The following is a 24,362-nucleotide window of genomic DNA, read 5'->3' as shown; positions in this document are numbered from 1 at the left end:
GTGGTCTGTATCCTCGAGTTTTCATGAATTTGGTTTTTCAGTATGCTGCTTCTCTTCATCTTCCTTCTGGTACATTGATGGAGGATGAAAAGCTGTCAGCTTTAGGATTGGCTGATCAGCTCCCTTCTGCGCAAGGACTCTTGCAAGCCACTCCATCCCAGTCGCCGTTTTCTCTAACTCAGGTATGGTTGCATTTTCTTCCTTGCGTTTAGTAAGAAGAAAATTATGTTTATTTTAATAAGGTAGGACATCTAGTTTTAACTAAGTATCTGGTTCTTCTGTTGTTTGTAGCTTCCTGCACCAATACCTAACATTGGAACTCATGTTATTATCAACCAGAAGCTCAGTGCTTTGGGCTTACACCTGCATTTTCAGAGGTTTGAAGCTGAAAATTCTTTTACTGCTTGTTGAGAAAAGTGCTTATTACTTCTATGACAAGCTCATCTCATTCATACATTACAGAGTGGTTCCAATTGCGATGGACAGAGCTATTAAAGAGATAGTATCTGGTATTGTTCAGCGCAGTGTATCTATAGCAACCCAAACAACAAAGGAGCTTGTTTTAAAGGTTTGTTAAATCTTTACGTGATACTAATTCTGTGTATCCATTTCCTTTTTGGCTATTGGCAGGTCCGTACTCTAATCAATCTTGTCTCTGTTCTCACTGCCATGTGTCATCGTCATCTTTTCCTTTAAGCACCTCGACTTGAAAATAATCTCTACATATAAATGATGCATTAATTGTTCTTCTATTCAAATACTCATCTTTGACGATGTCCCCACATCTTCCTTAATTGTTGCCACCTTTGACTTCTCCGCCGTATTCGTATTTTTTTTGAGTCATTTTGTCCCACTTATCCATTCTGTTTTTGTGTTTCAACTTTGCTTTTTCTGTTTTGCATGCAGTATCCTGACTGCTCAGCATATTGTTCCATAAATTAGAGCCGGCCTTATCTTTTTGTAGAATGATCCCTTTTTCTTGAAGTGTTAAAACTCTTGCATAAGCCTTTTTCACCTTGCAATGGCAGAGCAATAGAACTATCTGGAATCATAAGAAGCTCTTGTCCGTAAAGCTTTCTAGTTGCTACGGTTGTATCTTTTTCCACTTACTTTTTCAAATACAATGGCAGGATTATGCCATGGAATTGGATGAAACACGCATATTTAATGCAGCACACTTGATGGTTGCAAGTCTGGCTGGAAGTCTTGCTCATGTAACGTGCAAAGTAATGTCTCACACTTAAATTTGGGAATTTATTTATCCCGTTTGGTTTTAAAGAATATCTTTGTGATTCAATGGTCATATCTTTTAGATTGTATGCTTTTATTTTCTGTTGTTAACTTTTGTTTGTGGTTTCTGCTAGGAACCCTTACGTGGGTCAATATCAAGTCAGCTGAGGAATTCACTTCAGGGTCTGAATATTGCGAGTGAACTTCTAGAACAAGCAGTACAACTTGTTACAAATGACAACCTTGATCTCGGTTGTGCAGTCATTGAACAGGCTGCCACGGATAAGGTTAGCTGCAATGCTTATATCTTTTATGCTCATGCTCATTTGTATTTTACTTTGAGGTGGGTGGAAATTTCATCTTCATGTACTAAAGCATTTTTCTACACACTTTCTACTCAAGGTGTTTTACTATTGATGGCGTTACAAAAAGCACCAAATCTTTTTATCGTGTCAACTAGAAAATATAAAATAATATTTTGGAATAGAAGTTTTATCACCAAAATTGTCATGGACATTACTCTTTTGATGATGTTGAACATTTCTAATAGCTGTTTGGTATGAAAACACTAACTTGATGATATCCATGAAAATATTTGGCTACGTCTTGTATATTAGAACAGAATGATTTCAGTAAATTGGAATGTGTAGATTGAAGTCAATTAAGTGAAAGAGAAAAAGGGACCTGAAAAATTGCTGCTCACCAAGGTTGAAAAAATTGGCAAAGTAAAAGTTGCTTTGGACATTTTGGGTATTTAAATATCCTATAAAGAATGATTTGAAGCTATTCAAAGATCTTGTGCATTTGAAAGTTTTTCTCTAGTGGAATTCATGGGTATGTAATTACGTTTTATGTTATGAATTTGATAGCTTGTTAGAATTTGAAAAGCCTATAAAGATTGATTTGAAGTTATTCCAAGTTCCTGTGCATCTTAAAGTTTTTATTTTTTTGATAAGTCAATGATTTGTTTAAAAATCAAAGGGTGCGCTCAAGTACACAGGAAACATACAAGAGAAACACCGAACCAGAAAAAGAAAAAAAGGTCAAACAAGTCATGAAAACTAGGAATATGAAAACAGTTATAGGCAACCATCCATTGGAAAAGGGTATAGAAAAAGAAGGCCTTTAGCTCTACTAACGTCTTCACGCTCCGGTCATTTCTTTCTGTACAAATACACCACTTCATACAGAGTGGAATCATCTTCCAAATAACTTCACTTTGAGGACTACCAAACTGCTATGTCCACATCATATAGAGCGGAATCATCTTCCAAATAGCTTCACTTTGAAGATTACCAAATTGCCCTCGACGGGGCATGGTGCACATTAAACCGAATAAACGGAAACTTGAGATCCATATTGGCTATCTTGCAATGGAGTTGGAGGTGGTCAACGGTTTTCCCTCTCGTCTTACACATACAACACCAATCTACCACATTGAGATTGCTTTCTGAATTTTTCCAAAGTGAGGATCTTACCTAAAGCAGCCGACCAAGCAAATAAAGCACTCTTACAAGGGTCTTACTTTGCAAAATACACCACCAAGGGAAGGGAGTGCTAACATGGGGTAGAACAATCTTACATCAAACAACCCTCTCTTGGAGGGATGTCTTGCTTCAATTTGATGGAATACAAATGATTGAAAAATGAAGAAAATGGGGTAGAACAATCCTCACTCTTACAAGGGCCTTACTTCGCAAAATACACCACCGAGGGAAGGGAGTGCTAAAATGGGGTAGAACAATCTTACATCAAACAACCCTCTCTTGGAGGGGTGTCTTGCTTCAATTTGATGGAATACAAATGATTGAAAAATGAGGAAAATGATTCGAACTCCCAACCATGCTTGTCTACGCTGTCCTGTTTCAATTGGATGGAATACAACTGATCGAAAAACGAGGAAAAGGATTCGAACTCCCAACCATGCGCCACTCTAACAAAGTTAACGTTCCATTGAGTAGAGCCATTAGAGAACTAAAGATAATCTGCTAGGAAGTAGGTAGGAAAATTGGATAAAGTGCTCTTGATCATGGTCGCTTAACCTTCTCAATTATGACATCCCAAATAGATTTGGCTTTTAAAGAAGCACCCGAAGGAAATCTAGGTACTTCATAGGCAAAGAAGAGACCTTGCATCCCAATATCCTAGCCAAACCTTCTACATTATTGACACCTACAAGAACCAATTCCGACTTGGCTAAATTGATCTTAAAGCTTGAGACAACTTCAAAACATAAGAACAAGCAACACAAATTACGGAGGTTGTCTAGGTCCGCCTCATAGAAAATTAGAGTGTTATCTGCAAACAGAAGATGAGAGATGGTGATCCCACCAACATTTCCAGCCCCTACAGAAAACCTAGATAACAACCCCCCCTTCCCAAACACTTCAGGAGAAATCATCTTTGCCCAAATCCTCCATCACAATGACAAACAACAACTGAGGCAAAGGTTTAATAGTTTTGTTTTTTGTTTTTTGTTTTTTGTTTTGTTTTGTTTTTTTTTTTTTTAAATTTAAAAAAAAACTATTAAAAAAACAGGTGGAGTGCTGTTCACCAATGCAGAAAAACGCACCAAAGAAATACAATGAGCTATTCAAGTGCACAATTTCTCCCCAAAGCCGCTCCTCAGCATATACATCAGAAAATCCCAATTTTTCGTGATCATGTACTTTGTCAAAATCCAATTTGCAAATCGCGCCTGACTCCCTTAATCTGCAAATCGTGCCTAACTCTCTTAATCTGATTATGCTATCAACACATTCATAAGCAATGAGAACGGGGTCTAGAATCTGCCTTCCTGGGATGATAGCGTCTAAGACTTGGAAAAAATCTTCTCCAAAACCATTTTCAGCTTGTTAGCTAGAACTTTGGCAATAATTTTTAGATGCAACTCACTAGACCAATTGGACGAAAATCCTTTAGATCAACAGCCTTGAAATCTTCGGAATGAGAACAATGAACATAACATTTAGGCTGCTTTCAAACTTGCTTTTAGCATGGAAGTCATGAAAGATGTTCATGATGTCTTCTGTTAAACAACTCAACATGCTTAGAAGAATGCCATAGAGTAATTGTCAAGGCCCAAGGCTTTATCACCTTTCATTGCTTTCGCTACCCCGAAAACCTCCCCTTCCTCAAACGCTTTCTCCGGCCAATTGGCCTCAACTGCATCAATAGAGCCAAAAGAAAGGGCATCCAAATTAGGCCACCAAATGAACTGCTCCGAATACAAATTATTATAAAAGTGCACAGTGTGCTCGGTGATCTTAACCTGGTTGGTAGAAACTGTACTATCAACTTACAAAGATTCAATTGAGTTTTTTCTTCTATTTGGTTGGCCATTATGCGAAAAAAATTCATGCACTTGGCTATGTTTTTAATTGAGTGATTCGTTTTCTTTAAAAAATAGACTTCTTTGTTCATGAGTGCACTGCTATAGGAGTTAAAGATATAATACGATTTTGCATCATTAAGCAGAATTAGGAAAGTATTCGATGTTATAGTTCTTGGGTTTGTTTGAATGATTTTGTATCTATTAGGAAGTCCCACAAGTTCATGTGGGAAGCATGATGCTTGTATGCGGTGATCTTCCGTTGTCGATTAATCCCTTGTCAATCAAGCACGTCTAGAAAGACTCGACTTTTCTGTACCCTGCTAGGATTAGGACACCTAACTCATAAGGTACTTAGTAACGCCTGGTGGACTAAGTTTTTTTTGGATAAGTAATAATGTTATATATCAAAAGCGCAGAGGGGCGCAACTCACATACATGGGAAGTATAAAAGAGAGCTCCTAAGAGGGAGAGAAATGAAATAAGAAGTCAGAGAAACTAATCACTAAAGGAGCTAGCCAAGCGGCTATCCAAGAGTAAAGAGTAAAGAAGAAAAGATGAGTTAGTTCCTCTATAGTCCTAGTGGAGTTTTCAAAACATCTAGCATTTCTTTCAATCCATATACACCACATAAGACACAGGGATCATCTTCCACACTACCACACTTCGAGCACATCCTCCCGACCACCAGTAATCGAACAAGTCCCTCACCCTGCAAGGCATGACCTAATGCAACCCAAACCGACTAAAAATAGTATGCCAAATAGCACTTGCGATCTCACAGTGGAGAAGAAGATGATCTACTGACTCTTTGGTCTTGCACATACAACACCACTCCACCACCATAAGGTTTCTTTTACGCAGATTATCGTGAGTCAAAATTTTGCCTAGAGCCGCGGTCCACCCGAAAAAAGTCACTCGCAAAGGCACCTTTGTACGCCAAATGCTCTTCCAAGGAAACACCTCATGGTCAAATTTGGACAAGGCCTTGAAGAGCGACTTAACCTCGAACTTGCCTTTCTTAGACGAGGACCAGCGAATACGATCCACAGTACCTATGGAGATCTTGCAAGAGTACAACCGATCAAAGAAAGGAGAAACCAAATCCATCTCCCAATCCTGGACGGGCCGCACAAAAATGACATTCCACTCAACAACCCCAATTCCTCCAAGTAAAGTTATCCTTCACCCATGCTTCTTTGTGTCTAGCGATACTGAACAAGGATGGGAAGGCATGCTTCAAAGAATTTTCCCCACACCAAATATCATACCAGAAACGAACTTTCGAGCCCACCCCCACCTCAAACCAAATACCTTTGGCAAAGAAGTTCCAACCTTGTCGAATATGCTTCCATAAGCCCATACAATGAGAACCCGAAACCTCCTTCATGCACCACCTACCTTCCTGGTCTTCATACTTAGCTTTGATAACCTTGCACCAAAGAGCCTCACTCTCATTCGCATATCTCCAAAGTCATTTCCCCAAGAGAGCTTGATTAAACTGATGCAACTTTCGAATGCCAAGACCATCGTAGTGCAAGGGACGACAGACTGGGTTCCAATTTACAAGATGCAACTTAGGCTCATCTCCCATCCCTCCCCACAAGAAATCTCTTTGGACTTTCTCAAGCCTTTTAGCTACACATAGGAATCGGAAACAGAGACAAAAAGTAAGTCGGGATATTAGTCAACGTACTCTTAATGAGAGTTAAACGGCCTCCTTTAGAGAGGTACATTCTCTTCCAACCTGCCATTTGACGCTCCATCTTTTCGATCACATCATTCCACATAACCGTATCCTTATACGGCGCCCCAAGAGGGCGACCCAAATACTTCATAGGCAAATCGGCAACACTACACCCAAGGATATTAGCTAAAACCCCAATGTTCTCCACCTCTCCAATAGCCACAATTTTTGACTTTCCAAGATTAACTCTCAAACTCGAAACAACTTCAAAACATAAGAGAATGAGATGCACATACCGGATTTGCTCGAGAGAAGCTTCACAAAAAATCAGAGCATCATCAGCAAATAAAGAGTGAGAAACCACCAACTCTGAGAAGACCCTATCTCCCACCAAGAAACCAGTCAAAAGGCCTTGGTCAACCGTCGCATTCACCATCTTACTCTAGGCCTCCATAACAAGCTCAAAAAGTAACGGAGAGAGAGGATCCCCTTGCCGAATTCCCCTCGAACTGTTAAAGAAACCTTCCGGAGAACCATTCACAAGAATGGAAAATCTTACCGACGTAATACACCACTCTATCTAAGCCCTCAACCTCTCACCAAAACCGCACCTATGCAGCACATACAAAACAAAGTCCCCATTTACATGGTCATAAGCCTTTTCCAGGTCCAATTTACAAAGAACACCTGGCACCCCTGATTTCATGCGGCTATCCACACATTCGTTTGCAATAAGAACCGAATCTAGGATTTGACGACTACCGATCAAAGCATTTTGAGAGTAGGATATGACCTTACCCAAAACAGTTCTCATCCTATTGGCAAGAACCTTAGAAACAATTTTGTACACCCCTCCCACCAAGCTAATGGGCCGAAAGTCCTTCATCTCCACCGCATCCGCCTTTTTTGGTATCAAGGAAATAAAAGTTGCATTAAAGCTTTTCACCAATAGACGTCTACGATGGAACTCATCAAAAACCGCCATAACATCATGTTTAATTACATCCCAACAAGCTTGAAAAAAAGCCATGGAGAAGCCATCTGGACTTGGTGCCTTATCACCATCCATGTCTTTTACCACCTCCCATACCTCCTTTTCCTCAAAATCTCTTTCTAACCACCTATTATCCTCCTCATCAATAGACAAAAAAGGCTGGTTATCCATTCTAGGCCGCCATGAGCTTTGTTCCGAGTATAAGCTTTGATAATACTGCACAATGTGATCTTTTACCTCAACTGGATCATCGGATAAGACGCCATTAATACGAAGCACTTCCATACGATTGTACCTGCGATGAGAATTAGCCATCTTGTGAAAAAAACGAGTATTTCGGTCCCCCTCCTTGAGCCACTAAGCTCTCGATTTCTGGCGCCAATGAATTTCTTCACACAATAAGGTATACTCCAAAACTTTCAACATATCTGCCTTTCGAATCTTTTCCTCCCGATCTTAACCTCTCGACTCTGCCAACTCATCCAGCTCCTGAATACCTCCCATCAACTCCTTCTTTTTCTTCCCAATATCACCAAACACCTCCTCATTCCACTTTTTCAAATCCAATTTGAGGAATTTCAATTTATTAGCTAACACAAAACTAGGTAAACCCTCAAACGAATAAGACCCCTACCAAGAACTAACCTTGTCAACAAAACCTTCGGCTTTAAGCCACATGTTTTCAAATTTAAAGTACTTATTACCTCCGCAAAGAGCCCCACAGTCCAGTAATATAGGGAAATGATCGGAGAACAGGCGTTGAAGTCTTCTTTGTGACACTGTTGGGTAGTGATCTTCCCAATCCGAGGATAGCAAGAACCGGTCAATTCTAGACCAAATCTCATTTTCTTGATTATTAGACCAAGTAAATTGTCCCCCCATCATCGGAATGTCCACCAAATTGTTTTCTGAAATGAAGTCTGAGAAATCCATCATGCCAGAAGAGTAATAAGAAACACTAGAGCGCTCACTAGGGAACCAGACAATATTAAAATCCTCACCAAAACACCAAGGGACCTCCTACACATTCATCAAACCAGCCAGCTCTTCCCAAAGGGCCCTCCTCTCCACATCCTCATTCGGACCATACACCCCCCCAAACGCCCATACCCAGTTGTCCTCCACATTTTTAAAAGAGCACGCCAGGGTGAAATGCCCCACACACTCCTCCTTACACTCCACCACCCTCCTATCCCATATCAGTAACATCCCCCCCGACAAACCATTAGAACCTTTATACTTCCACCCCACATGTTGACCACCCCAAAGACTATGGACCACCTCACGGGAAATAGCCTCCATCTTAGTCTCAATCAAACACACTATATCTGCTTTCCACTCTTTTAAGAAACCCCTAATACGCAACCTTTTTTTGAGGGCATTCAACCCTCTCACATTCTATGCTACGATGTTAAGCTTCATGATCCACCAATTCGATCCCTACCTTGCACAAATATCGTCTGGCCCTTGTCAAAAAAACGAGCACAATCGGACTCCTTAAGCTCCTTAAATCCTTTGGGAGCAGGAACATAGGCAGAAATGCCTCCCAAATCAGAATCAAACTGCATCCTGGAAGCTTCAATAGAATTGAACAAAGCCGCCAACTCCTCCTTCTTCCCCTTATCAGATACACCAATTTTAGGACAAAAATTGAGGCAACTTTCAACTACCTAGCTGGAAGAAATCTTCTCTGGCCCTAAATCCTCCAACCCAATTGTTGCTGAGATGCTGTTCTCGTCCATACCTGACCCAGACCCAATGAGCTCCATCGACGGCAAACGTTCAACTCCTTCCTGTCCAACATGAAGCGACTGAACTAGACTCATTGCCTCCCCCCGACAGACCTTCTGCGAACAGCCCCCTACAGCCATCCCATAATTCCAACGAGAGGAAAACTCCAACATAACCTGATCTGTGGCGGAGCCCATGTCCTCACCAGCATCGCCGGTCTCCACAGGGCACTCCGGCGAACCCTCACTAGCATCGCCAGTCTCCATTCGGCACTCCGGTGAACTCTGAGGATTCTCCGGCAAAGATTGCATCTCCGGCACCCTCTGAGTAGATTCCGGCTTCGACCCGAGAATCCCTTTCACCTGCCCACAAGCCGAAGAAGAAGCTTCTAACGAACCCACCAGTGCAGCGTCCCACCTCTGCGGCCCAAACTTCCTCCTCCTATAAGTCAACAGAGCTTTGCCCTTGCCGGTGGGCTGTGCCTCGATCGCCGAACTTAGAGGATGCTTGTTGTTGGGCTTCTCTCTGGCCAGAGACCCATCAAAGCCCCATGTAGGTGTGCTGATAACCACCTTGGGTGCTCCTCTTGCCGCTGACCCAACCCCCCCTCCCACAGATAAGACCCTTGTGGCCACAAACGATGGGCTTGCCGACCTAGCCATGTATGGTCGCAAGCCATTCGAAACTTTCTCAGTCTCCTCCGTCGGAGCCACCTCTTCTGAATATTTTGCTCCTATTGGTCCAGCATGCCCTGGGCTATTAAAGCCCACGCCTGAGCCCAACACTCCTTTAGGCTTAAAAACCGCTCTCTTCTTCACCTTCAGCTATCTATTGGGCTTTGTGACTTTTCCTTCCAGCCCAAACTTCTCCTTCCCATTCGGTACTGATTTCCTCTGACAAGCTGATTCCTTATCTCCCTGCCCAAGCCCACTAACCTCCATTTGCTTGATCACCATGTCTATCTTTATCAGCCCCACGTCACACTCCCATTTCAGACGTCTCAACGACTCCCTGACTTTGAGGAGCTCGAGACTTACCTCAGAGTAGGTCTGCCCAGCATGGTGCCCCTTACCCCCCCTTCCCGTCATGTGTTCAGAAACTGCCATTGAAGCATGCGACATCGCCGGCGTTTGGAGACTACTCGCCGGAGCTCTAAACGAAACCCCCGTGCGACCTCCATCCTTCAAACTTGTATACCATCCTCTACAGGTGCTTGGACAGACCTCGCCGGACAAAAAATCTTCGTTAGAACCACCGTGAGCCCTCACCGATGCATGGGTCGTCGTCGGAACCAATGCTTTCTTGCCATACTCATGGGTCTGCTGTTCCATATAACTAGAGGCACCTTTCGGGCACCTTTGCACCTTGACAAACGGTTCTTGGAAGGAATTGCAACACTCTTCGGTTGGCTTCAATGATAGCCTCAATGTCTCCGCATAACTCCTCCGTTCCTTAACCTCCTTATCTCTCTTATCTTCCCTGAACACTCGATGCTCATGGAGAGAAGAGTTTGCCACTCGCATTTCCTCGACGAATCGTTCCCACCCTATCCCACAACGTCCTTCTGGAATGATGATTAAGCCACACCTTCTATCATGAAATTCCTCCACCGTCAGAAAACATCCACGCCTATTAGCGCATTTCTGAGCGATTATTCTAGGATACCCAGCTCTGGATTGATCCCAAAAGACTTCTGAGTTATCCACTGCTACCAAATCCTCCACTATTCGCACCATCCAAGCTAGCTCATCCTTCTTCATGAAAATGGACCTATTGATCCTTTTACTCCTCTCAAAAATCCTCACCCCTGACGCTCCTACCTTAATCAACACCTTAAACTCCTTGGACTCCACCGACCACCTTCTCGAACCAGCCATGACACAGCCTAAAAGTAGCACCAATCAGCTCTCACGCGCCACCCACGCACCAACACAGGCGGGAGTGGATGAGAGAGTTGCCTAGCTTTTCTATAGACTTTCTAAAGTCGAATAATATGCTCCTAAGAGTCTTAGAAACTCCTAGAGAACTTTAGAGTCAACAAGATCAGGAGAATGTTACCCGATCTTTGAAGTGGGTAAGCCTTGTTTCATTGGTGTTGGCATGTGGGTCCCACTTGATAGAACTCAAGATCGCCATAGGTGAAAGCAACAAACCTGTGACTTAGTTTTTTCTTTTGCTGCATCATGCAAGTGCTTATAATATTCAAACCAATAATTCAATTTAAACCTTTTAGGGCATATCCTAAAAAGACCATACTTTCTTCCCTCTATCGCCTCTCACTTGTTTATCTATTCAATTATGATTGTGGACAAAAGAACTGGTTATGAACTTTTTTCATTAGTTTTTGTATTTTGTGGCAATATAAATTTTAATTCGTGGTACATTGCTTCTTGTAGGCGATACAAACCATTGATGGGGAAATAGCTCAACAACTTGCTTTGAGAAGGAAGCATAGAGAGGGTGTTGGCCCCACATTTTTTGATGGAAACATGTATACACAAGGTTCTATGGGTGTTGTACCAGAGGCCCTCCGTCCTAAACCTGGTCACTTGTCCCTTTCTCAACAGCGAGTTTATGAGGTAGGTACCTGCTGACTTTTTGCATGAGGTATGATATGGTGTTTAAGAAACTTGGTGCTTAAAATATGACATTTTTTGGTATTCCCTTTCTGTTTTAGGACTTTGTTCGGCTTCCCTGGCAAAATCAATCTAGCCAGAGTTCACATGCTATGCCTTCTGGTCCTGCTTCATCTGGCGGTACGAGTCTGACTGGTGCATATGGCTCCGCATCTGGACAATTAAATCCTGGCTACTCATCTACCTCAGGAAGCACAGGATTTGAAGCAGTCTCTCGGTCGCAAGATGAGTCAATGGAATCTAATTCAGCTATGCATCTTAGGTGCTTTATCTATTTTATGTATATTTATTACTTCTATTTTCTAAATTTTATTTGCTAATATGATTGGAGTGCTTGTGAGTATCCAGTGCTTCCTCAATTCACATTGGAGTGGCTGATGGTGTTGCCCAGCTTAGTTCTGAGAATGATTCTGCCACTGGTTCGTTTCCTCCAACTTCTTCAGCCTCTGAGTTGCATTCATTGGATTCCTCTGATGTTGCAAAGGTTAGAATTTGTTATTTTGTTGATGCTTTTTATGGTGTTGAGGTCTTAGTCTTTGTTATTAACATGTGCTTCTAATTTGTTGCAAGGAATCTGGAGCTTCTTCACAGCTATTACCTTCACCAGTTGCCACTGAGCGCCTTGGAAATAGCATATCCGAGCCTTCGCTCACCACTAGGGATGCATTGGATAAATACCAGATTGTTGCACAGAAGGTTGGAAATGACCTTTGTTGCTTGTCCTTCTTGTATCTTCTCCCTTCAGTGTCCTTTCCCCCTCTCTTTCTTGTATACCATTTACATCATTATAGTATACTGTCTGCAACTTATGTTTATGTTTTGGACAAATATGGCGCTGATTGTGGCCTGTTGCATGGAGACCATTTGCTTTCAGGGCTAGTGGTTCCATGTTTGTTTTTTTTGTTAGTTCCTTTCAGTTCTGTTATTGTTACTTCAGAAATACTTTAACCTGTTTGTAATTGTTTCAGTTGGAAGCTTTGCTAAATAATGATGGTAAAGAAGCGGACATCCAGGTATTATCTGTACTACTGCCTTACATTCATTATCTGTGATAACTTTTTTGTGGAATCACTTGTGCTTTATCCTATTTCTTGAACATGTTCTTAGTCTGAAATTTTAATTACTTTTTATTGGGACATATATTCACATTAAAATGCATTCTTTCGGGGTATATTTGTGTTCAGGGAGTCATTGCTGAAGTTCCTGAAATCATACTCAGATGCATTAGTCGTGATGAAGCTGCCTTGGCTGTTGCACAAAAGGTGTACTTCCTTTTATAAGATAATATTTTGGGTTATACTTTTTGTTTAATGTGTTATGCTCGAGCTATCTTGTTTGCTGCACAATTTTATGTTGGTGTCCAATCAACTGCTTTAAATAGCTGCGGAAGTAACCATATACCTTTGGGAATTTCTTAGCCTAAACTTTTCTATGATTTGATTTTCATTCTGTATTTTTGATACAGGTTTTCAAAGGTTTATATGAGAATGGGTCAAACATTATTCATGTTGGTACTCATCTTGCAATTCTGACTGCTATTCGTGATGTTTGCAAGCTTGTTGTTAAGGAGCTCACTAGCTGGGTATGCCCTATTGCTCCTTTTTCCTGTTTCTCAAGATGCACGATATGGTTTGGAAGCTCTTTTGTCCCATGCTATGTGATGGTTTCTTTACCTTTTACACCCTTGGTCTACCTTAGGTTATATCTTAATTTTAGATAAACTTTCTATGCTGATCTTTGTATTATGAATCCTATGTTTTTTGTATTCATCTTTTCTCTGTATGTGGATCTCCGAGAATTTTCCAAATATTCTCAAATCTCATAGGGTATTTATTAGCATTATTTTTGCTTTGTGCTTTCATAGACTTGAGTTATATCACCTTCAGGTTATTAGAGGGAGACCTTTACTTGATATACTATATAATGTTTCTGCTGTTGATAATTCTGTTTCTCTTCATGCTTTGTCTGTTCCATTTCTTCATCATTATATGAGTTTGCACATTATTTTTACAGGTTATTTACTCAGATGAGGAGCGGAAGTTCAACAAAGATATAACTGTTGGTCTTATTCGCAGTGAATTGCTAAACCTTGCAGAGTACAATGTTCACATGGCAAAACTTATTGATGGAGGCAGGAATAGTATGTTCAAGGAACTTCATTTGCATAGTTTATATTGTACTACAGTTGACTGACTAATTGCATGAATTTGCAGAGGCTGCAACCGAGTTTGCAATTTCCCTTCTGCAAACTTTGGTCATTGAAGAATCTAGAGTTATATCTGAACTTCACAATCTTGTTGATGCTTTAGCAAAGGTTTGCCTTTGTGCACTTTGTGTGAGAGAGTGCATTCCATGATTTCTAAATACCGTTTCTTACTAATTCTAATATTTAGGTTGCTGCAAAGCCTGGATCTCCTGAGTCATTACAACAACTAGTTGAGGTTGTGAAGAATCCTGCTGCTAGTGTGGCTGCTCTATCTGGTGTTAATGTTGGAAAGGAGGATAAAGCCAGACAATTGAAAGACAAAAAGGTCAATGGAGATGTCATAGTCTACTATTGTTTGAATTTGATAATTTGTTCTGATCCAAAAATATTTCTTTCTGCTGAAACAGCCTCCTGGGCACTCTACAGCAAGTAGGGAAGACTATAACAGTGTGGAGTCTGTAGGACCAGATCCTGCTGGTTTTGGCGAGCAGGTATCATGATTTTAAATTCTTCATATACCTTGGTTTAACCCAGGTAAAGTTTTTAGGGATTATATGTATTTGACCAGAGCTGCTGATTTAGGATGAATGAAAATTGAGAAGGATATATTGGGTGCATCTGTCATGACCTTGATATGTTGTATTTTTTAAAAAAATTTATATGCTTATTTTTTTTCTTGGCTTGTTACTGTGTTTTGGTTCCTTTCTATTCAAGTCGACTGAAGATAATGACTTAAAACTTGAAACTTGCCCACACCTTTTCATGCATATGAGAACTTTATGTCAAAGCGATCCGCCGGTGTCTGCATTGAGTGAATTATTGTTTTCATCAGATATTGTTTGATATCATGTTAAAGATGAGACTAAAGTGAGATTTCAACTTGAAGTTGGAAGTTTGAAGGGGTGCTTTAGAAACTAGAGATTTTAGGTGGAGTAGGATTAAAACCGAGTATAGGAAGTGTAAGTTTAGTGAAATTAAAAATAGGGTTGGCGGGATGGTATAAAATATTAGGATGTTAAAAAGTAACAAGTACATAAATTGAGTAGCTGAAATGTGACTATTAAGATGCTTCGGCAGGGGTTTTTTGGGTCGAGATCTGTGACTCCTCCTCTGTCTAAGGTGAAGGAGGTGTCCTCGTCGACCCTGGTTGGTTCAGGATCTAGATCGGAACCAGCTTCTGCTTTGGATCCCGGTTCGAATTCCTTGTCGGCATTGGAGTTTCTGATGACTACCGGCATTGAACAGGTACATTTAGCGGATACCTCTGTCCCTTCACATTCCTTTTCTTTGGTACCCGTGGCTGCCCATTCGTTAGAGGCGCTAGCATTGGGAGATAGATTACACTCAATTTCTGGGTTATCGGATAATGGCACTCCCATAGTTCCTAACAAGCAGATGTCAAGCTACTATCGGAGAGCTAAGAAAGAACGAGGAAGCCGGGTGAATGATTCTCTTCTTGAGACGGTGGAATCCCTTAGTGCTCCGCTGGTACAATATCATGCCGACCCAATCGCTGGGTTCGCTGGGTTTGCTGCTTACAATGCTCAAGTGAAGCTTGTTCCTAAGGACACTAATCCGATGAGGGGCATAAGTCCGATGGAGAAAGGGAATTTTGTTCCGGAAGTGGAGGTTGCACAGCCTAGGATCAAAGGCACTTCTGACACCATAACTGGTGAAAATGGTTTGACCAAACCCCAAAAGTGGCTGATTGAGTGGATGAGGGCAGGTGTAAAGGACGATGATCCGCATATGGCGAGCTTGAAGGTCATGGAGGAGGATTTTTGTCGGGCAAATCAGGTAGCACGCAATGGGAAGCTATCCCCCGATCTTCCTAATCAGGGGCTGGATGGCGATGAAGATGATCAGAAGTTGGTGTTGCTGAATGAGGTGATAGAGAATTTCCTTCGGGAAATAAAGGTCGCGCAACCTAGGGCTAAGGGCAAGAGAGAGCTGTTAAATTTAGAAAGCTCTATTAATTATGGCATTGCTAGCGCGTCTCCTCGGAGAAGGAAGGGCAAGACTATTGGGATGTAACGATTCATGTTTGTTTTGAGGGTTTTGGGCTTCTTTGGGTTTTTGTTTTTGAGGGTTTTTGGGTGGATGTGTTGGGGTTCTTTTGTGGGTGAGCTTCGGCTTTCTCTTTTCTTTTTCTAGTTAGGTGTTGCCACTTGTATACTTCTAGTGTACGTTGGGGCGCCTTACGCTTTTAATAAAACTTATTATTACTTATCAAAAAAAAAAAAGATGGATGGGTGAGAAGATTAGGAAAGATAAGGTTGCAAAGTCATTCATGCAAAGATAAGGGTGACTCCTACTGGGTAAAAAAGTGAGGCAGTTGCTTAAGTTGGTCTCGTTTGCAACAAAGATTATTAGTGTATTGGTGAGAAAGTGCGATTAATTTGAGGTGAGGGATTGAAAGAGGTTAAGGAAGGCCTAAAATAGTATGGATAAAATTAGTGAAAAAGGATATGTCAATTAGTGAGGTGACGAAGATGTGATTTTTGATATAATAGAATAGCATAAAAGAATATATGTTTCTGACGACGCTGATTAGTTGATAAGGATTCGTAGCTGATCTAAATTTCATTGTGATTATGGTTTAGTTGAATTGGAATTGTCTTGAGACACTGCTTGATGGCACAACAATTGTGTTGCTAGAGACAAAACATTTTCTTTGGAAGCCTAAGACTAAGCAAGAGGTCTCTTTGGTTCAAGAAGTGTCTTTGGTAGTTAATTAGGTCACACCTTACATATCAAAGAAAAAAGTTAATTATGTCATACCATTTTATTCTCTTTCAATTTGGTTTATTGAAAGTTAAGGGTGTTTTCATTAGTCTTGTAATTGTTGGTTGTAGGGCATAGTCGTGGACCTTGGATTTTAATTTAATAAGTGATCAGTCTTGCATAGTTTATGGGTTTTTATGTGTAGGCTTTAGTCCAGTCCAATTGGGAGTTTGTTTATTAGTTGAAGTAGGAGTTTTTGTCCTATTAAATGTTAAGATCTAGAATCTATTCGTGTACGATGGCTTTGCCTTTTTTTATGGTGTTATTCATAAAAAAACATCTAGAATTGTAAATTCTCATTGTACTCAAAATTTTCAGAGTTGAATAATAAAATCGAGTATTTGGGTTTATTGAAGGTTTATGTGCCTAGTAGAGCTTTAGTCAAGCCGATATTGAATGTTTAAACTTGTTTCGTTTAATTTTGTCTCGAATATAAGTTGAGCTTGAGTTTATTACCGAGTTAGATAATCTATTTAACTTTGGTTTATTCATTTTTTGAACGAATTCGAGCTTATTGACGAGCTGATCAATTAACTTATTAATTTCTTTGTTTATATTTTTTCCTAGATCCTTGTTCATCATTAGTTATTTAATTGTTGTTAAGATTTTATACAAGTTAATTAGATAAATTGATTTTTATTTTTTTATGTACTTTAAAAAAATAAACTTCACTAACCTTGTATTATATAAACCATCTATAATATTTTTTCATGAAATAGGCTATTTATATTATATCTTATTATCTTTTCTAAAATATTAAATAATCGAATCTCAAGTCTATATGTATGTTTTGCAGTACACACACGTACACATACAAATATCTATATCAACACTTACAATTACAAAGATTTAAGCTATATCTATTATGATAAAAATAGAATTCCCCTTCTTTAACTTTATGTTCTCCCTACAAAGTAAAAACAATACTATAAAGTAAACGATAAAAATGAAGTTATAAAAGTTTAAAGAGCTTATACAAGTCGCTCTGAGTTTATTCAAGTTCCTTAAATGAACAAGCCTAAATTTCTGTTCAAGCTCGAGTCAAACTCAAGTCATGTTTATATGGGTTGAGTTTGAGCTGTTTATGAACGGCTCGGTTCTTTTGCAACCCTAGTGCCTAGAGTACTTTCTTGGTCACTGTTCACATTACTGTTTTTCTTTTATTATTTTTATTGTAAGTAAATGAATTTCATTAAAAAGTGGTGCAACCAAAGTAGATAAAAAGTATACAAGAGAAACACCTAACCAAAAGAAGAAAAAAGATTAAGAAAATCATGACAGATAGAAAAACGAAAGCAATCCAGGGCAGCCGCCCTTTGGTAGAGGGTATTGAAGAATAAAGCTTTTAATTCCACTATCATCCTCTCACATTCCAGATACACCACATCAGGCAGGACTGTACCGTTCATTGCTTCGATGATTTTGTTTTCTTGTGATATTTTAATCTTAATCCTCAACTCTTTTCCTAGATCTTATAAACCGCTAAACTCTGAGCTTTTCCATATTGTAATCCACCAATTAAAACCTTAGTACAACCTCAAAAATATCAGATCTTGTTGCTGCCAAAAAAATCTCTGCTAGTGTTTGCTTCAAGGAGGAGTCCTCTTCATCCTTTAAGCCCATCTAGTTCTTTATGTAAAACCTTGAAGACAACGTCCTATGACCACTAGCCCTTAAACCTAACCTTTCAGCCCTAAAGCCCACGACAAATTACCTGAACATATATCTTTAAATCTTTCCAATGTCACTGCTCCTTTCTTTTGTTGTTGTTGTTGTTATTGTTGTTGTTGTGTTTTTAAAAATATTGCCTTTGTTTCACAGATACAAATAAAAAAAAATGCTATGTCTTCATCATGTTGTGTACTAATTTTCTCAAGATTTTTTGTGTCAGCTTATTTATATAGTGGTATACTGTGTTTGCTGTTGGTGTCTTGTGTATGTGTAGAACAGGAAGTACCTAATTCTTTTGTTCTGTTGTCTGTTTCTATTTTGAGTTTATTATGATTGGACATTATTGCTCATAATAGTGTTAATGGAGGTGTGACTAAATAGAATAAAAACATAATGATCAGTATTTTATATGCATTAGTGTTGTGGTCTTAACATTTATGTGTGTTAATATGCTGTAGGTTTCTAGGCTGTTTGCGGAATGGTACCGGATATGTGAACTGCCTGGTGCAAACGATGCAGCCTGTACACATTATATCTTACAGTTGCATCAGAATGGACTGCTGAAGGGAGATGATATGACAGATCGCTTTTTCCGCCACCTGACTGTGAGGTTTCTTTTTAAAGCAATATTTCAACCTAATTCTCTGAGATGCACACTGAACCCTTAATATTCATCTCAGGAGCTTTCTGTTGCACATTGTCTATCTTCTGAGGTACAATCACCTCAACAAGTGCAGAATATGTCCTTCCTTGCTGTTGATATCTATGGAAAACTGGTGTTTTCTATCCTGAAGGTGATCATGTGTTTTAAAGATTCTGTATGGTCTTTTCTTCTTTGGAATCTAATTTACATCTATGTAATGTTGCATTATTTGATTTTTTGTGGAGCAGGGGTCTAGTAAACTCTTTCTTTTGTCTAAGGTTAGTCCGTAGTCCAAACTAAAAACTTGTTTTTGCTCCTTTTCCTTATTATTCTAGAATGATGGTTCCTATCTTATAAATGGTATGTGACAGATTCTGGCTGTGACTGTGAGATTCATCCAGAAGGATGCAGAGGAGAAGAAAACATCCTTTAATCCGCGACCATATTTTAGATTGTTCATTAACTGGCTGCTGGACCTGAGTTCCCTGGATCCTGTTATTGATGGTGCAAACATTCAGGTTTGGATAGTTATCATTTGCTTTTTTCACTCTTGGCTCCATGATACACTAAAGTGGTGCTGCATTTTGCAGATTTTGGCAGCGTTTGCGAATGCATTTCATGCTTTGCAGCCCCTTAAAGTTCCTACATTCAGGTTAGCATGTTGAATTTGTTCCGTCAACAGTCTGATGGTAGGACATGTTGACATTAACATTATGAACCTCTGAGCTTTGGTACAGATAGATTTAAATTTGGATGATCGTCAATGATGTTTGCTTTTAGTTTGAATGCTGACTTGTTGGTTCTTTTTAGAGATGTAATTAATAGTTTCGTGACTGATTTGTGAGGAAGAACTGTTGAATTGTATGTTTTAAGTTGATTAAAGCATCCTGCATAGAATATTAATATGCAAGCTTACTAGTCAGACAAGTTACGTCCAGTTGATCTCCTCTTTGCTTTAGTAACCTTTCTAGATGGACAAATGAAGGGCAGTTTTTACTAGGATAGTTTGAGAGATTGAATAAATTGGAAAAGTCCGTAATTAAATTGTTGGGACTGATGGTTTGCACTAAAATTATAGGTGCTCTATAAAACATTATTCTATAGTTCCTCATGTAGTTCAATTAAATTGAACTATCAATTGAAGTACCAAATCTACTTTTCTTACTGTTATACCAAAGCAAGGAATCTATAGCTCAGTAGATACTCATTAGCTTCTATTAAAGCATAAGAAATACATGGTTAAAGATACTTGTTAATGCTTGGATTGAAGAAAGTTCTTTGAAAAGTTAGGTTGGTGATTAGTTGATTTTCATTTTGGAGCAAAGGGCTGGTTCAGGACTTGATTGGAAACTGTTAACTTTCTTGAATTGATCATTCTTCTTTACGTTGTTTGTAGATGTTTTGACCAGGGTCATCAGTAAAACGCATTGCCAGAATGAGATTAAAGGCTTCTTAGTGGGCAGAAATAGAAGTTGGATTTTTGGCGGTGGTTTGAAGTCGATATGCTTTTCTGATCCTCTCTGCTGCTAATTCTGAAAATCAGAAAGCTTTTAGATATTTTAAGCTGATAGGTTTATTAAATCCAATCGGTTTTTTCCAACTTGACCATGACCAAGTTTGTCTTTGTTTAAGAAATCTGTCAAGTGGCTGTTAGGTTTGAAATGTTCTACTTGGAATCTTGATGGGCACTGCTAATAGAGGACAAAATTGATCATGCAATAGAGTTGTCTGTACCCATTATGAAAGATTTTAGAATGGTCTGAAGTTTTTAGAAATAGTGTCTTACGAGTTTTATATTTCTGGGTAATTGGCTGTGAAGGTTTACAAGGGGTTTAAAAAAGGCCCTTGGCATGCTGATGCTAATCAGCAAGTAGGTATTCATTATTATATGGGTGGCATTTTTCTTTGGAACATATTTTATTTGGAGAGGATTTAATATGCTTAATGTGGTTTCTATACATCATGATTTTGGCCTGCCTGTGTTATTTTATGTGTCTTCCATTTTGCACCTGCAACACTAACTTTGTTGAAATGCTTCTTCAGCTTTGCATGGCTTGAGTTGGTGAGTCACAGGAGTTTCATGCCAAAAATGCTCACTGTAAATGGTCAGAAGGGATGGCCATTTGTGCAGCGGTTGCTGGTAGACTTGTTCCAATTCATGGAGCCATTTTTGAGGAATGCTGAACTCGGAGTGCCGGTTTGCCTCTTTGTTACTGGGTTTCATTGCTTACAGCCACTATGACTTAAAGTATAACTATCTTTCATTCTTTTTATTTTCTTTGATATTCACAGGTTCATTTTCTGTACAAAGGCACGCTTAGGGTGCTGTTAGTGCTGCTTCATGATTTCCCCGAGTTCCTGTGTGATTTTCATTTTTCCTTCTGTGATGTGATTCCTCCGAGCTGCATACAAATGCGAAACATTATCCTTAGTGCATTTCCCCGTAATATGAGGCTGCCAGATCCATCTACTCCCAACTTAAAGGTACCTGATTGATCGAATGTAATACTTGTAAAGCGTTTCTTTAAGAGAAAAAAATCCTGAGTGGAACTGGTTTTCTTTGATATGCAGATTGATTTACTTGCAGAAATCAGGCAATCCCCACGCATTCTCTCTGATGTTGAAATAGCTCTTAAAGCAAAGCAGATTAAGGCTGACTTAGATGAGTATCTCAAGGTACCTGGTTTTGTCTCCTTCATTGTTTGTTACCAGAAAATATGCTTGGGGAAACTGTGTTTCACTTGGTGCGGCATTTACTTGCCTTTTCTTTTTTCTCATATATTTTTCTGTGCTTTTCCCTCATAATATTCTGGACATTTCTTTCCTTTAATTCTAGTACCACGCTCCGGAGTTTATTCTTTCTAATGTTACATTCTTGTTGTCCTTTTTCTTTTGTTATTTTTTTGTTTTTGGGTATATTCCACAGACTAGGCAGCCTGCATCTTTTGTGACTGAACTGAAGCAGAAACTACTACTTCCACCAAGTGATGCTGCCTCTGCTGGTACCCGTTACAATGTACCCTTGATCAACGCCCTTGTGCTTTATGTTGGAATGCAGGTACTCTGATTTTTACCCTACTTATACATGTGTACTCAGGGTCTCAAAGACCACCATTCATTGTTAGTAGACTGTGCTCCCCAGTTTTTTTATATGTTTGAAGTTGTCCACTGGGTTATTAGTTATTACTTATGCATTCTTTACCTGTTAATGTTGATTGGTCAGTTACCAATGCGTTAAGTGCTATTATCGTCTTTTTTTTTTTTTCACTCTTTATCTTTTTTTTTAAAAGAACTTTCGAAGAAACCACAGTATTTAATTTTCTAATTAAGAACTATTAATTTGCCATGTCTTTTTACTCCAGAGACTTGGGACCTGTGGATATAGGATAATATGTTTATCAATTTGAAATTAAAAGGACTCTAGGAAATTGTGTTTTGATGCTTATCTTCATGTTGTTTTTCTACTGGCCATCCAGCAGCTGCAGTCGAAAACTCCTCATGCACAGTCCCCTACCAACACTGTTCCATTGGCTATGTTCTTTGTTGGTGCCGCCTTGGATATCTTCCAGGCTCTAATAGCGGACTTAGACACTGAAGGGCGCTACCTCTTTCTTAATGCGGTCGCTAACCAATTGCGCTATCCAAACACCCATACACATTACTTCTCCTTCATCCTTCTTTACTTGTTTGCCGAATCAAATCAGGTACAAAATGATCTATTTACAATATCACTTGAATGTATTGTCTTGCGTGTTTTTAATTTTGTAACTGACGCTGAAGATGGCGATCTGTGCTTAGAACTTCCTGCTTAGGCAATAGGAAAGATTGTTTGATTTTTGGATTTCTGGATTTCAAGCAAGCAATGTAAACCAAGTGCATGCCCTTCAACAAAATGGATGGACTGATATACTGCTCCTTTTAAGTATTCAGGCCTAAAATATGATTCAAAATCTGTTAAATTGGCAAAAAAATTCATCTTTAAAATTTTCATTTTTTGTTGTCATGGTGAGGTTATTCTATTGTTAAATCTCTAAATTATTCGGTTTCAAGATTTCTGTTGTAAAGCATCTTTTAACTGGTATTAGCAATCGATGATTTAACTCGCATTGTTTTAAAGATTACATAGAATATTCAGCTGCTTGCCTTGAATTCTAATTTCCTTTGGCGTGGGCAGGAAATAATCCAGGAGCAAATTACAAGAGTGCTGTTGGAACGCCTGATTGTCAACCGACCTCATCCATGGGGCCTTCTCATTACTTTCATCGAGTTAATTAAGGTGATGATATTTTTAATTGCACTGTATGCCTTTGCAACTTTAATTCCAAAATTTTTCTTCTAAGTTGGTCATTTTTTTTTTTTAATTTTTTCAGAATCCTAGATACAACTTTTGGAACCAAACCTTCATAAGGTGTGCCCCCGAGATTGAAAAACTATTTGAATCAGTCTCAAGATCCTGCGGAGGGCCAAAATCTGTGGATGAGAGTATGGTTCCTGGTTGGGTATCTGACAACACCCACTGATTCTTTGCAGCATTTGATTATCAAAGACAGGACAATTATGTACTTTAACTAGTTAAAGCAATTAAATCCATTGTATGTAGTATTCAATATTCTTACAATTGTATTTAATGGATAGTTGTAAATATTTTTGCTTTCAAACTTCCAAGCTTTTGGTTATAGCGTCATGTAATTGTTTCTTTATCGCCTGAAACACTAGATGTGTAAATGCTACATGTTAGAACCGTCTGGTTAAACTTCCAAGGGAAGGGAAGGTAAAGAGGATTAATGCTTTTTAGTAGATTGTTATACAATTCGGATGACGTAGTAATGAAAATTAATCTTTGATTTTTTATTTTTCTCACAAGTGCTAATTCAATGGTTGATTTTTATTACTACATCATCAAGTTCATGTTTGTGTATTGGGTTCAGATCTTGTCAAAGAGTAAATAAAACTATATAAGTTGAACCTAATTTGATCTATTTAATTAAACGTGTCTAATTTTTTAATCTTAACCTTCTAATTTTGTATTGAGTTTGTGTCGGGTTCGTGGGACATGTTAAAAATTGTTGGTCCTTATGTCGTATGTTGGGTTCGAATTGTGTCGAAATATAGGTATAAAATTATATATATCAACTATAACTCGACCAATTTAATTAAACAAGTTAGGCTCATTAACTATAACCCTCTAATTTTGCAGAGGGCTGCTAGGCATTCCAACACATTTTTCCAAATTCCCTTTTCCAAATAATCTGGACACCTTATTCATTTAAGAAAAAAAAAAAAAAATTATTTATTTAATGGACTAGATGATTTGGGAAAATGAATTTGGAAAAAAGTGTTGGGATGTCTAGTATTATTCAATTTTGTATTGGTTTTGTGTCAGTTTTGTGGGTCATGTGAAAAATTGTTAGTCATTATGTCTGGTTTAAGTCGTGTGAAAATTGACCCA

General features: G+C 39.1%; 1 protein-coding gene across 2 annotated transcripts in view; it reads left to right on the top strand.

The window, feature by feature from the left end:
* Positions 1–23,768, top strand: part of LOC132167794 (uncharacterized) — a 43,189-nt gene extending 19,421 nt beyond the window's left edge. The window contains exons 24-51 of one of the 2 annotated variants that reach the window (XM_059578824.1): positions 42–182; positions 292–377; positions 463–568; positions 1,131–1,226; positions 1,365–1,517; positions 11,370–11,552; positions 11,651–11,871; positions 11,958–12,093; positions 12,180–12,305; positions 12,578–12,622; positions 12,794–12,871; positions 13,075–13,191; positions 13,623–13,749; positions 13,823–13,923; positions 14,003–14,140; positions 14,223–14,306; positions 18,729–18,875; positions 18,951–19,064; positions 19,162–19,191; positions 19,285–19,431; positions 19,504–19,565; positions 20,957–21,110; positions 21,206–21,397; positions 21,485–21,589; positions 21,840–21,971; positions 22,393–22,617; positions 23,088–23,189; positions 23,284–23,768. In XM_059578824.1, the coding sequence (XP_059434807.1) occupies positions 42–182; positions 292–377; positions 463–568; positions 1,131–1,226; positions 1,365–1,517; positions 11,370–11,552; positions 11,651–11,871; positions 11,958–12,093; positions 12,180–12,305; positions 12,578–12,622; positions 12,794–12,871; positions 13,075–13,191; positions 13,623–13,749; positions 13,823–13,923; positions 14,003–14,140; positions 14,223–14,306; positions 18,729–18,875; positions 18,951–19,064; positions 19,162–19,191; positions 19,285–19,431; positions 19,504–19,565; positions 20,957–21,110; positions 21,206–21,397; positions 21,485–21,589; positions 21,840–21,971; positions 22,393–22,617; positions 23,088–23,189; positions 23,284–23,433 (3,498 nt within the window). In that variant the 3' untranslated portion in view covers positions 23,434–23,768. Of the gene's footprint in view, positions 1–41; positions 183–291; positions 378–462; positions 569–1,130; positions 1,227–1,364; positions 1,518–11,369; positions 11,553–11,650; positions 11,872–11,957; positions 12,094–12,179; positions 12,306–12,577; positions 12,623–12,793; positions 12,872–13,074; positions 13,192–13,622; positions 13,750–13,822; positions 13,924–14,002; positions 14,141–14,222; positions 14,307–18,728; positions 18,876–18,950; positions 19,065–19,161; positions 19,192–19,284; positions 19,432–19,503; positions 19,566–20,956; positions 21,111–21,205; positions 21,398–21,484; positions 21,590–21,839; positions 21,972–22,389; positions 22,618–23,087; positions 23,190–23,283 lie in introns of both variants that reach the window. The other variant, XM_059578823.1, reaches the window with a different exon arrangement.
* Positions 23,769–24,362: the final 594 nt, after the last annotated feature.

Source organism: Corylus avellana, chromosome ca1, assembly GCF_901000735.1.
Source record: "Corylus avellana chromosome ca1, CavTom2PMs-1.0".
NCBI lineage: Eukaryota > Viridiplantae > Streptophyta > Magnoliopsida > Fagales > Betulaceae > Corylus > Corylus avellana.
The sequence above is the reverse complement of the archived record's forward strand: the minus strand, read 5'-3'. Positions and strand labels throughout refer to the sequence as shown.